This window comes from Tubulanus polymorphus, chromosome 3 (assembly GCF_964204645.1).
Source record: "Tubulanus polymorphus chromosome 3, tnTubPoly1.2, whole genome shotgun sequence".
Taxonomy (NCBI): domain Eukaryota; kingdom Metazoa; phylum Nemertea; class Palaeonemertea; order Tubulaniformes; family Tubulanidae; genus Tubulanus; species Tubulanus polymorphus.
The window spans coordinates 3566767-3581727 of NC_134027.1; the positions used below are offsets into that span (position 1 = coordinate 3566767).

At 37.0% G+C, this 14961-nt stretch overlaps 1 protein-coding gene across 3 annotated transcripts in view; it reads left to right on the forward strand.

Moving 5' to 3' along the window:
- Positions 1 to 14761, forward strand: part of LOC141902728 (uncharacterized) — a 29616-nt gene extending 14855 nt beyond the window's left edge. Inside the window, exons 2-3 of one of the 3 annotated variants that reach the window (XR_012618930.1) lie at positions 9382 to 14614; positions 14645 to 14757. Coding sequence is in view for 2 of the 3 variants with exons in the window: in XM_074790580.1 (XP_074646681.1) it covers positions 7532 to 7553; positions 9382 to 13244 (3885 nt within the window). In the remaining variant the exon portion in view is untranslated. Of the gene's footprint in view, positions 1 to 7507; positions 7554 to 9381 lie in introns of those variants that run through there. The other 2 variants (XM_074790580.1, XM_074790578.1) reach the window with 2 other exon arrangements.
- Positions 14762 to 14961: the final 200 nt, after the last annotated feature.

Genomic DNA, 14961 nt, shown 5'->3' on the forward strand with positions numbered 1-14961 from the left:
TATACATATATAATAAAATTTGTTTTATTTTGTGCGAAAATGTCATAGTTAAATGCTGATGAAAATTTGCATCGATTTTTGAGATGGTAGCCACTCATTTCCCACGTCAGTTGTCGAATTGTTTATCACGATTCTATTTTAATCACGTTAACTAAATGCGACTTTTCTGTACTTAACATCACACATGAGATGGTTACTAATTATGTGTAGTATGGAAATATTATAGCCTTCCAATATATTCGTCATAGCTTGGAGGGAAAATGTGTCAAGATGGCTGCCGTGACAATATCGACACTTATTTTGCTGTCAATCATTCAGAAACAAACACTTACGTATAATACTTGTGATTGAGAAGTATTTCAGCCTTCAATTCGGTTACATTTGGTATAATGAGTAGGACAAAAAAAACCCCAAGAGCGCCACCACTCCATTACTATGCAAATGCATCGAAATGACATAAATTTCAATCATTCATCAATATATATGCCATGACGCGTTTATTGCATTCAGACATTGATCCAACACTAAAACTAGCGGTAAATAAAACTATTGCAAAAATATGAAAATGTATTTCATCGAATAAGCCTATAAAAAAAAACGCTTACTTACTTGCACTTCAAACAATGACAATTCAAATGGAGAAATAGAAAGAAAATTGTTATAAACACTGTTATCACCTTACCGTAAAAATACATCTTTTCATTTGTCTTCTAAAGATATGAAAGGTCGTTATGAAATAAGCTATTTTCAAGATCATCGATTATGTGCTGTAGTTGTATCTCAGCAGTTCACTGTTTAGGGGCCTTTTATGAGAGAAAGATTGGACGTGTCGTACACAGTAACTGTTCCTCTAATTGTCAGTGTTAGGCGTCAACATGGATTAGCATTGACTTAAATATATCGTTTTAGTGCTGACATCGTTGTTAGATCAAAGTCGTAATTGCTTTGACCAAAGTCGTTATTTTGTCTTAGTAATCATGCATACCGTCACTAGTGATGACCTGCCTAAACTGTTTAACCCTTGCTCGATGTTTAGATGAGGTTGGACCTAGGGATTCTTATCGGATGGAAAATGATTACTGTATTATAGCAGACCTCTCATGTTCGCTACTAACCGAGCTATTTGTGGTGGTAAATGTCTGTTTACACGCGTTCGAACACAACGACTGTGCCCGATGTATTTGCAATAACCATGGACGTATAAACTAGAATTTACGTCCATGGAATATCTTATAGATTCCCGGCTTTTGAAGATAACATTTAGATGGTTTCTCAATCGCGATCCCATTGTGACGGCCTTGCTGAGTGTCTTAGTACAGAGGCTTTAAATAACAGGTTATATCGATTGAACGATATACACATCACTCGTTTCCTCCGTGACAAATCGCGACATACAGTTGTAGACGATAAACAGCACTTCAGGGGCTGTAAATAGATTTCAGTTGGATGGTCCCACGTTATTACATGTCATCATTTTGTTGGTTTGCCGGTTGACGATTTTAGATAGCATGTATACTGTTCTCGGGTTATCACTCGTCACGAACGGTCTTACCAACAGACAGTTCCGGTCTGAATGAACATTTGCGAGGTCATTCCTATTATTTCCATGTAAGGAAATTAATCTCGGTGAATTGGTGTTGGTTTTTTTTCAGTGCGTTGAGTTAGTTATCGGTGACTGTTCCGTTCACTGCCGCCACGGGTGACGTCTGTGGTTAGTGTGTAATCCTAAGAGGTGCGCTATAATAACATCGTTATAAATCTGTTGTCAGCTACCTGACAGCTTGTCAGTTTCATCCATCGCGGTCTGATCCCCATATGTATACGGTTCGTATTCTCTTACCTTCCTCTTGGCGAAATGCGCATTAACTCTGTTCATTTAGTGACTAATTGGCAGTGCATTTCAATTTCATTTTATCATTCTGAAATGAATTGTATTAGTTTCATCAATTCGAAGTTGACAGTTGAAACTAAAACCAGCTTCAATATAAATTCATCAGCTAAGTAGATCTTGGTCAGTTGGCAATAGTCGGTTTCTGAATCGAGGTGATTTTCCCCTATACCTATTAAACTGGCACAATCCAGTCTGATTTACCAGGTTCCTTTTCTAATAACGAATTGGTTCTCTTCATGTATTTTTGGTAATATTTTTATCAATGTCTTACCATAACAAACAAGGAATCGTGTTATTCATATAGCTGTTGTTAGCTGATTGTTTCTAGTGTTATGACTCTCATCACCAGAATCTTTCCGTAACTTGTTCATCAAATATGAATGAATGATTGATATTCTGTGTGTGCTGTAGCTCATATATATTTCTGTTTGTCTATCATTGCCTGAAAAATTCACTCCTTACTAAAGTTACTCGTTCTTACATCAGCAAACCATTTGATGTATTTATGAATACGTGTTACCATTCAAAGGGGATTTTGTCGTCTTCATTTTGAAACTCGAAAATCCCTAGATGGAAGGCGTGGATTTGTGTCTTTTTGGACGTGTTCGCGATGATCTCTGGGTTTCTAGTACGTCTATCAGAATAACTTACAAGATTCTGACAGAAGTTGACATCTGAGCTGGCATTAACATCCGCCATATTGATTTTTGACTGAATCTGTCAGGGATTGTACTAACCCGAGCTGACAGACAAAGTGACGGCTGGATTAGGCTGCCGAGCAACTAGGCAACAGCAAAACTTACAAGTGCATACATCGCGCGCTGGTGGTGCTACAATCTCAATCTTTGCCTCCTGTGATTCTTCGCTGGCAATGCTCGTATACCTGAAGGTGTTTGCCGCTGATTCAACATTGATGAGCAACGATCATTCATTGTTTTTCCTCTGTCTCTCGTAGCGAGTGGTTGTGCGATCTTCATCAGAAACGCTGCCAGTTTCCGTCTGTATTGGTTTTCTCGTGAGCTGTCTGTCTGTCTGTCTGTCTCTCGCTCAGTGTCTCTCCGTTACAGGTAACGTGACTATCTGAACTCTAGCTAATAATAAATCACTTACTTATGCTACTTACTCGGCTATCAGTAAGCCAGAACAAGCTTTCAGTCAAAAGATTAATTTCAAGTCGACATTGAATGATACGATTTTCATAGTATATTAACGATTATGTATAACTGATATTTCTCGTGTATTTGAATGTCTTATGTGTTTGTTCCAACAATCACTCTACAGGTCGAATAGGTTAAACGTTTTGAAGGAATGATTTCCCAGGTTCTAAACTATACTGCAGTTTATGAAAGTCATATAGATGTAGCAAATGAAAATAGAAAAATATAGTTTTACGAGTATGACCAAAAGCAAATATGGCAACAGGAAGCTGTAGCCGTTTAAAATGATGTTGAAACGCGTATTGATATTTTTGTGTAAATTAAAGATATTTATCAATGCTGGGAACATGTGCGAAAAACGGGTACGGTAATTTATGTGCGCGGTCATAGAGGTTGTTTAATTCACAATACTGCAGCTGGTCTAGAATCATTGTTTGTCATTGAAACAGCCAGAGCGTGTTCAACCGCCATATTTTACACTATTTCAAAAACAAAAATTGACACGTAGATTGTCGAGAAACGTGAATCGATTTCAATGAAATAACCGCGTAGATATTAGTTATTTATTTGAAGGAGCCGCGATAACCTGGTGTTGAATCAGTAAACGTGAAGATTGATAGTTCTTTGAAGGACTTTGAAGGTTAATTTCATTTTGTTAAAAGTATCAGCCTTCGAAAGTAGTAGTGTTGGTCTTTTGCTTATAAGAGTTTGTTGAAACATACAGATAGAATAGAAATCATGGTTAGAGCGGTTTTCTCGTGGAACACACTATAATGACAGCAGCTGAGAGATGATACATGCTGTGATGACAGATGATAAGATCTGCTGGTGTCTCCTAGAATTTCCAGGGCTGTAGTTCATGTGTCCAGATATGTCCAGATTATGTCATTGATAGAATTGTAGTTCATTAAACATATGTGGAAGATGGCGAGCATCAATTTCATCTAGATCGGTTCCGTCGTCGAGCTAATCTTCAAGAACACGCCAATTTTGGGTGTTTCCTGCATTTTCTGATGTTTGAGTTTCATTTTCAATGGAAAGGAATTAATTGCTCATTTGAAATATATATATATATGCATACATATATATGTATTCAAAATCTTAATTAAAAATGTAGTAAACATATATAGATCATTATCATCTGAGGTAGACGGTATCACGATGCTTTTAGGGCATTAATTTTTAACAGCCAGTAGGGTAAATAATGATAAACTGTCTGAAATGGATCCACAATAACAATCAATCACCATGTATTGGATTTTGTACATACATATCCATTATTTTTACCCATCTGGGATTAAAACCCAATAAAATCCCTCATCTATCTTTCGTCTTAATTGCCACATAACTGCCATAATCAACTACTTAAAAATGAGATGTATAGCTTTTCGTGGGCTTAACTCTGATAATGTGTGATGTGTTAGGTACTAGTGCGGCATATAAAGTACCCTATTTGGACGTTTCTGACATGAAGATAAATGGTATGAATAGAACAAATTTGCAGCCTTCGTAGCTCAATCAAATACTTATCTATCTAGTAGTTATTTCAGACAGAATGATAATTTGTGGCAGAAAGTTGGTAGCTTTTGTTACTTCATCGCCCACGATGGGTAAGGGTTTCAACTTGGATATATCGAATGTCAAGTACAAGGACTACGCTGATCCTGTTACGTCAAACGCTATTTATGTCGGCTCAAACAATTTTCTAGTCACAGTTTTCCAGTCTATTATCGTTTCTTTGTTTTGATTCATCGAGTTGAATTTGACGAATATGTTGACCATGACAATTATGAAAAAGATCGATTTGGAATTTTGCTAAATGAGTCATTAATTCATAAATCGACGGGACTAATGATTGAAATTCATCAATGTCAGTCTGCTATTGTCATTTTGACGTGCACCTTTTGTGTTGCCTGGGAAATTAACGATGTGAGTGATATATGGGACGTGTTTGTCTATCTGTATATATATATTATACGTATATGCAGTACTGCTCGAATGAGTGCGGTGAACTCCCTGAATCAAAATTCATACGTACTTCAATGTTGTGAGCTATTCAAGTTTAAGCAGATGATTTATTCGCATGGCTTTGATGCCTGACAAACTATAGTCTTTACCAAACTTTAGGGCTTGTCACAGAGTTGCTGATTTTCATGTGTATATATGCAGGTCAGCATTGCTGCATGACAAATGGAGGATATTTCATCCATAAATAATGCCAGTGTAATAACCACGAGGAACAAAGCTGACGTGTCGTTTGTCATCCAAATCTATCATGGCTTTCGTGACTGATGGATAACCCTAATGAGCCCGGATAGGTTCACACCCCTACAGCCAACGCACATCAGGTGCCCCGTACGAGAATTTATACACCATCAGCGAATGTTTTATAGCTCATGTTATAACCCGCCCAGCTTATAGTAAGAATGACAGCTTAATCACTCAAAGTTTATTACTGAAGTTTTTAAATATTTGCAGGTGTGTCCCAACAATCTGTCAAAAATCTAAATATTCAAATAGAGCTTTCATGAACAAGAATTTATTTGATGAATGCTGTCAGGTGGATATACGTATATGGGCTTTCGATTTCTTTACGGCTTATGTTGTAATATATACTTGTATACTTGTAATATGCTATATTTATTTTTTATAAAAAAAATCCGTATGATATTAGTCACAGAAGAGGTGTGATCTGTAAAACATGTCTGACTACCAACTTTGAACTGACTTTGTCATTGAGTCCATCCACGGAATATCCGTTACAATTCTTCCCTCCTGAAAAAAGAGGCCACTTAGGCAGAGATTATGATTAAACATAGGGTAGTTAATCATTTATTCTTGACGTGATAATTTTATCCGTGCTTTATATCCAATCGTTATCTCGCTGAATATAATGAAGGGGTATGATATATAAGAATGATTTAAAACCCTTAATGTTAGAATGTTAAAAGTCAGAAATTAATTTCAAATTTTGTCTCCGGCAATTAGTCATGCCCTGTCAACATCCTCCCCAGGATGCGGATCAGCTGCTTCAGCCAAAAACGAAGATTGATAATTGCTTGAAACTTGTTTTGTGCAGGTATCGCGGAATTTATCTTCGCGAGCACGGAAACACATCAATTTTGAGATGGGATTTGACTGAGACCATTTGTAATATATTGGGTGGACACCCTCAGGGATCGTGGTGATTGATGGGGTAAAGAGAAAGTTTGATAAATTTCATTAATAAACAGATGATGCGGTAAGTTTATACTGCATAGCTGTTTTTATACTGATTGCAACACGGTTCATGTACTCGAATAAATTCGTAGTAACGTATTAAACTTCTAGAATCTAAACACAAATATCAATCATTAGATAGCATTTTCTCGAGGGATTTTCAGCTTTCTGAGTCCGATGTGGATATCTGAGTAGTTCATGTTTATATGTGAGTTCTGGGTTCAAATTTAAAGTCTAACGAATAATGTTAAAGCTGATGTACGCACAAAGAAAGCTATACAGATAGGAAGAAAGGGAGATATGGCTGTTCAGATCAGCAGGAAATAAATTAGGCAAATCTTATCGTCCTAACAGATCATATAAATACTGGGCTGATCATCCAATACTTCGATATCCGAATTCAGAATCAAACCCCTGTTTTGTTCACGGCAGGTGTCGTGGGTTTGTAAGGGACACTCCAAAAATGTGCATAATATCAACTCAATCAACCAGATAAAATAGATGGACATTTCACTGTTTACAAAAATTGACGCAAAAGGTGCTTCACACAGAATGGTTCTTCATTTTCTGAAAAATGGAATGTCATATAATGAATTTTTGCTATATGTATTTCATATTATATAATGATTCTTCCATAAATGCGCAATAGAATTTCTGATAAGTCGTGAATTTTTTTTTGGGATTGGGAAATCTAGGTCAAAGCCACGGTATTAGGATTTAATGAATAAGCAGCCGATGAATTGCCACACAGCGCGGTCTGTGAAAACGTTCATGTCCATAAACATTTTAAGACCAATCTGGCCTGGTTTTTTTGAGCATGTTGTTCGGAAAAATGGGAGCTACTATCCTTTGAGAAGCCGCCAGGTGAAGTGGATGATGTATGATGTAGGTGGGCTGTCAATTGGCCGCTTTTATCGTTATGAGTTATGGTCTCGGCCACGCGATAATAGACAAAATCTTGAATATTGATGGATACTTTATGTCATTGATACTATGATTTACTGCTTTTACAATCAGACACAATGTAATTTGGCTTCTGTTATCAACAATTTAGCAATATTTTGTTCAACTTAATATACCCGGAATATTGTCATTATCAGTGCAGTGTTTGAACTGTTTTTAAAGGATCAATTCGACCGGATTCGCATAAACTGCAAACTACAGATGAGAGATAAAATTCTGACTTTTTTAGTCATAAGTTTTCAAATCAGGATTTATTCTCGCCGAGCTTTTGTATAGGCTTACTTGTGAGATCAAACCTAAGATGGCGAACTTCGTTGATGAAGGTTTGTAAATACATTTTTTTTGACAAGTGATTCGAATCTTTAAAATGAATTGAATTTACTATGTTTGTTGATGAATTGTTTTCAGTATTGTTTCTGTGCCAAACAAATGGCGGTTACGCTCTCAAAAACTAATTTATTAAATAGCCATTAGCTGTTAATGATTAATTGTAATGATTTGTGGTAATAAGGAAAAGAATATAAATGATCGCTAATATTTCAAAGAATTAAAGCCGTGCCGTCACAAAAACTAATAATGCAATTTGTACGACTGTCTTCAATGTTAATGACTTGTCATCATTTTGCATCTGGTTGCTATCTGTAAGTCTCTGTAAGTCTCTTTGATGTCTCCTCGGACGCCGTTATGATGATTTGTGACGGCCTTTTGTTGTCAGTCGTTTTTCCTGAAATAATCGATGCCGATCAATCTAACAGCTGATTATTTGAAAACAACCATTTTGTTTCCAGTCATGGTACTTATTCTGTGAAGCAAAATGAAACATGCGTTTCTTTCTTTGTGTGCGCGTTCGTTCTATTATTCGATCGATCAGATTGTTGCCGCGCCCGACGCCACCACATTTGTTTGATCTCTTCGAGAAACATTGATGCGATAGTACTAGCTAACCGGTACAGCTTAAATTCAGGGCTTAGTATTTAGGGTCAAATTCAAATGATGGTCAACCAATCAACATAAAAATAAACCACGAACTACATGTAGTTTTATCATGATGCCATTTGATGTCTAAATTATAGCTTTCAAGCCACTTCAGTATTGTAATTTGTATATTAGGCAAAAGACTTATTTGCACATCACGATGGTGAAGAATACATTTGACATGTATTCGGTTACGGGACGATTAATCAAAATTGATCTGTACCGAATGCCCCATGTAATAAAAAAGCTTTCATGTTGGCCTTTGAGGCCATAAAACCTTATGCTGACTGATGTATGTCTACATGTGTTGGGGGCACTTTCTTTGATACTATGTAAATGTGATAAAAAGAAGGTCATTATAGTAAATTCCGTGATAAAATTTTGATGATTACTTGACTCACATATGATTTTATTATTTTCAAGTTTGTCCTATTTTTCATCAAAGCGGCAATAGGTCTTCAATATATGATGAATGCTGATCTAGAGAATACTTCCATTGTCAAATGTGCTTCCCAGTTTCTAAAATAGAAGCCTTTGATGTTAGGGGCAATGCACCCATACGCAGTCTTATTATTCATAATTTATCAGTAATGTTCGGACAAGATTCCTTAAATTTCATGGTCATTTGTAGAGCTATACATTAATTCTTTTGCGAACTCGGATTATCAGTAATCCTATTGGATTTATTTGATTGAATATGTTTTCTTGAACTGTTAAGATTCTGGTTACGTATCATTGATCTGTGAAATGTATTAGCTAGGTTTGATCATTAGTCTTATCCTGAATTTGATGATTATTCTTATTCACAGTCGGCATTCGCTGTTACCATATTCATCATCAAATCTCTAATACGTCTTTGAATAATCTAGGTGTTGACTTTGTCTTTGAAGTATGATGTGGGAGGCGATGCTTGATAAATTGATAAAAATGTTTTAATAAGAACTGCTGGAAATCTTTCAAATAAGTTTGGAGATTATTCGATCTCCTAGTGATGTGCAACTTTGCCGAATTCATCAATTTCTCATCCAGACACATTACTAGAAATTGAAGTGTCTCATTAATTTGCGACGGAGCTTTTAGTCTAAATGAATGTTTCTGAACTTAGATAAAATTCATTCCGACAAAAGATGTTCCTGTCTTCGTCGTCTCATGATTTCGTTTTTTATGTAATTTCAGATGATGGTAAATCAACAACTGAGGGCAGTGAAAGTTGTGATGTAATAATGGACACCCCGCAAGATGGTGCTGTCGTAGAGACAGCGATCGACGGCACCAGTGACGTAAAAACTAGTACAGATAAAAACGACGTTGATGTTGAAAATAAGGAGGATGACGATGAGGAGGATATCAACGTCACAGATAATATTGACGTACTGGATATAGATGATAAACGTGGTTTGAGTCCAGAGCCCACGGTTAATGGAGAACTATTAGAAGCCAATAAAAAACAAACCGAAGAATTCTCTTCTATTGCATTACCAGCCTGCTCAGATGACCAAGTAAGGTCACCAGAGCTTGGTCCAGAGGATTCAGCATCATCGAAATGTCCGGTGGAAAAATCACCAACACCTCCACCAACACCAGCCGCAAGCAAAACCTTGGTTGAAACTGTGACAATACCAGCAAATGTGAATCATCCATCCTCTCATACCGATATGGATACTTGCTTGAACCTGTGTAAACGTGACATTGGACTTCCGATGGATTTGTCTACTGATCAAAAGAGCCAACTTACTTCGCAGAAAAGAGTGAATTCTGTTGGAATTAGCGTTTCTAGAAATGAACCATTAGACTTATCTCACAAATCATCGCGTAAGCATGTACCTGCTAAAGCAGTTAAGCATACTGTTCCAAAAACGAAAAAAGATACCAATACAATGTCGCCAGCATTGGTGAGCTTGCAACAGAAGTTCGGCGGTAATGCGAAGTACTTACAAGCTAATGGAATCAATCAAAGAAACAATAGCAATTTTGCGAGTAATCACTTTAAAGTTCCACAATATCAGTTTGCAAATTATAATAAGCATGTGATCGATGCGTGGTACAAAAAACCATCATCCAATCAAATGAGTTGTTCATCGAATAGTACCGTCAAAGCGACTGTGGCAACACTACCAACCAGTTTGCCAAATCCTTCCATTTCATCCTCATCATCACCAAGAAGCGTATCACCAGCCGTTAAGTCCATGACCACAAAGGTCTCGACATCTTCTACGTCAAAAATATCAAACTTTACCTCAATAATGGATTCGAAGCTTGTTCCCGATTCTGTTGGACGATCGACAATTGATTTTGGCTGTGACTGCAATCGAACCTTCAGTTCTTTGTATGAGTTGAGCGTGCACATGCAGGAAACTGGTCACATGCCAAAATACAGTAAAACCGGACCTTCTGGTGATTATCCAAAACTAGTGCGCGGTCAGGACATGTGGTTGAACAATGGCTCCGAGCAGACCAAAGAGATTCTGCGATGCATGCAGTGTGGGGAATCATTTAAAACGTTACCGGAATTAACTGTTCACATGATGAAAACGCAACATTATGCGGATATATTCAGTTCTGCGCATCGTAAACTACATAAGTGCACAACATTTTTCGAAAAAGAAAGTGATACAAAATCAGTTTTTAAGTGCCGTGTTTGCGAAATGCAGTATGATAGTTTAGATGCCCTGGCTAATCATATGGTGGAATCGAAGCACCACAAAAGACAAAATTGGCGATATCCAGAATCGGATTCTTCTGTCAGCCAACGCGTGAAGTCTGTGCAGAATCTTAATAAGTCTGTGCATCTTTCATCTACTCAAAAGTGTTCTAGTCCCTCGTCAGCTGAATATGAAACGGCACCTACTCCGCCGCACGTCAATGCTAACAATGATACCGATGATGCTCAGCTTGAAAAGAGAAGTCGTCTTACAGTGGCGTCACTGTTAGAGCATAGAGATCATGTTACTAAGTTACCCGAGAATGACTTCAATCATAATAGTGTTTCATCCGAGGAAGCAGAAGACAACGTGAACAACGAGCTTGAAAAGGAAAATAGAAGTCCTAAACCAGTGAAAGAGGCCACTGCTAGATCCCCTTCCAGTTTAGGATGTCAAACTCCACTTGAACGGCCAGACTCTGTATCACCTAAAACTATCGATAACACGGACACTCTTCCGCCAAAGAAAGCAGTTGTGAATGACATGTGTAAAATACAATGCGAAAACTGCTTTGCCCGAATAAATACCGATCTGTTTGTTGAGCACGTGCGAAATTGTATAAATAAAAAGACATCTGATGAAGTGATAAATAAACTAAAAGCCACGCTTACTGCGCGAACTCAGTGTAGTACTAGTGAAGAAGACGATGATGACCTCGAAAGCATGATATCCGAGCAGAGTGCGAGTGAAAAAGTTTCACAGACAATAACTTCGAAAAAAGAAAACAATTCTGAGGCAGTAACTAAAGTTGATCAGGTTGATGGTGATTGTTCACCAAGTCCACCCAAGAAAAGAAGGCACGCTAATGCTGATGTTTCTGATAATAACAGAATAAGCCCGAGAAATGATGCAAATGTTACTAATAAGGAGTCTGGATCAGCACTGCAAGCTATGGAGCATTTCATTGCTAACTTTAATGAAAAAACCTTTTCAAAATCACGAAACCGACATCGATATAAATCCTCGCTTCTGTATAATCCTCATATGTACGGTGCTAATCCTTTCATGCAGTATCAAAATATGTTGTCGCAACGGAAAAATGTTGAAAATGAACACGAACATAAAAATGCATCTATTCATCTTGAATCAAATGGTATAAACACGAGTGATAAACCACCTTTAAGCATTAAAGATTCAGAAAATGATAATGCCGAAAGGAATGTTACAAAGAATGAATACCATTCACCGATAAAGAATCTCATTTACTCGCCAAACGATTTCGTAACTCCCGAGAAAGATTCCGGTTCAAGTGCTTTACAGAGTCTATTCAAGTTCGCAACAATGGACCCTCGTAACGTTGGCTCAAATAGCCATTCGCCACACTGGAAAAAGGCAGCATTAGATAAATCGAGACTAGAGGATAGCTTATATTGCACTCCTCGTCAGAATAGTAGTTTACCTGGGAAAATGTGTGCGAATGATAGCGATGAACGCTGTAGTTCAGCATCTAGTTCAACCAGTGAGACAGTTGAGAATTCGACTCGAGCAGCATTTAGTCATTTAAAAAGTCCACATCGCAAATCTAGTCCTCCATCCCCGTGTTTGGAAAAGCATATGTCAGGAGGGAATGCGTTAAAACGAGAACGTAAAAACACAGATGATGGAGCTGCGTCTGAAAAAATCAAACGAGTGAAACATAATCCTTCGAATGTTGTTAGTGATCTATCTCGAACTAAGTATCTTACCTCGGACGATGCACAAGTGGAACTGAATAAAAAGTCGGCTTCATCGTCCTGGTCTGCTCTTTCGTCATTGAAAAATTTGGTTACTAAACAGGCCGAGCCTAATCTGGGTAACAAATCGGTTGAACATCCGTTGGATAGTTTACAAAAACTTATCAATCAGACGGACGCTTCAAGCAAATCAACCAATCCGTCGCTGCAAGTTAAACTAGGTAGTGTTGCTAATGCACCGTACTGGTTTGCCTACTCGTATCTAAATCCTCTTCAGTCTGGACTGACTAATCAAAATGTTCCGCCAAAGTCGCCAGATGTAGCAACCTCTCGACAAGCATTTAGTCCGAGTAGTGATGGCGGTCACAGCAATGGCGTGCTCGATCTGAGCAGTCATAAAACTGATAGAAATGGTGGCCATCCAGATTCGGACGATGACACGAAGCCTAGTGATCTAAAATGCGATATGTGTGGGAAGGTATTTTCGAGTAAAGGTGGTTGCCGTTACCATAGGAGTAAGTGCTTACACAATATTCCTCGTGGAATGGGTGTCAAAGAGGCTCGTATCGTGAGGACACCTTATACGTACATGCCTCTAGAGCATACTAACAAGTTTTCAAAGTATTATGAAATGGCAAAGGAATTAGCGAATAAAGGAAAATGACATCAGATGGAAGCTTCGGTTGTTTTAGCCTGAAGAATGTTACATATTTCTTAATATCTCGAATGATTATCTTATGTATGTCATCAGTTAAATTGCTTTAATTGCTAGTTTATGTCTCAAGTTGATACATAGTTTGATATAGTTAGTGGTTAGTTCAGTATGATTGAATACAGTTTATATAACGTACTCAAAGTTTATTCAGTATTTTTATATGAATTGTCAATGACAGTATTAATACATGTATGCGGCATTATTTTTCACACGAGATATAGCCAATTCTAGTATTTAGAGGGTCAGAGGTAAAAAATTGGATTTAGGAGGCCTCGTCGAGTGCATGTATTTACCTAAAGCACACCATTGACCTGACGTAGAATATCTTTCAGTACGAGCTGTTGATCTTATGAATCTCATTCGGAGCCGTTTTAACTTCATGCATGCAGGCAGCTAGTGGAGGTAAAATGTATTTGGATTTGTACCGATTGTATGTTTTCGATATGTAACAATATTGGTTACCTATTCAGCTGCTTTTTTGAATTTCATCATTTAGAATAGAAGAAACTTGGAAAAATTGTATTCCAATTACGATTTACCAGTTTTATATTTTCTAAAACTCGAAGCATACTATACTACGAACTGGCTTTATAAAATCCTTCCAATTACTCGATTACATAGTTTGTCACATTAATCTGCTCTCCTTTCTTATATGCCACAGCTCTAGTCCTTCGTGCATAATTTCATGTATTGACACCTCTTCAATATTGTTATCTTTGCTTGCCATAATAACGTTATGATTATACATACTATCACTGGTCTTACGAAAAAAGTCATTGCTATTTTTGTCAATATTTTTATATATTTCCATTTTCTTGTACATTCCACAAAATGTCAGACGTATGTTACTTAGAATTCTACAGCTTCATTCAGTCAGTGAATTCAATAAACGTTGATGTTGAAATTTGGCAATTTCTTGTCTTACTGATATTGCCAATTGCTTGCCAAAAATCATAATCTTTCCAATTATCGATAATTGATGTATAAAAAACAACAATCGTCGAATGCTAGCAATGGTTATGGATATGTTTGGCGAAATCGTTGACGGATATAAATGACAGTTTGTGAAGAGAATGATAATGTTTATGTTTACCACTTCGTAAATAATGCCAGGGGTTTTGATAGAAATATCAATGAGGCAAGGAAAAATTCATAAAAGTTATGTTCACTTTTTTGTGTGTACAGTAATTTCGGCTATCTTCTGTTTGAATTCATACAAGCCTTCGTCGTACTATAAGTTGTTTATTATTGTGTGAAAGTTTTATATCTTCTTGTCCGGAAAATGTCCGTGCTATAACTTTTCGCTCTATTCAAAAAATGTATATGAAATTGCAGTATATTCAAAAAAGTGTATAAAAGACGGATACGTATATGATGTGATGTGGTGGAATGCTGTATATAGTTAAAGAGTGCGAGGACGTACATTTATCATTATAGATCTATAAGTTATTTCACATTCTGTATTGACCATTCCATGAAAAGAATAACAATTAAAGTTAGTAATTAATATGATTTCTATATATATTCACCGTCTTTACGTTTGTTATTGTTTCTTTTCATCACTTCCGGTGGATTTCCTCTGGCCGATGACTAGTTCAGATCCATCATAGGAATGTTACGTACACAATTATCTTGATCAGGATGACGAATTTGATACAACATAATG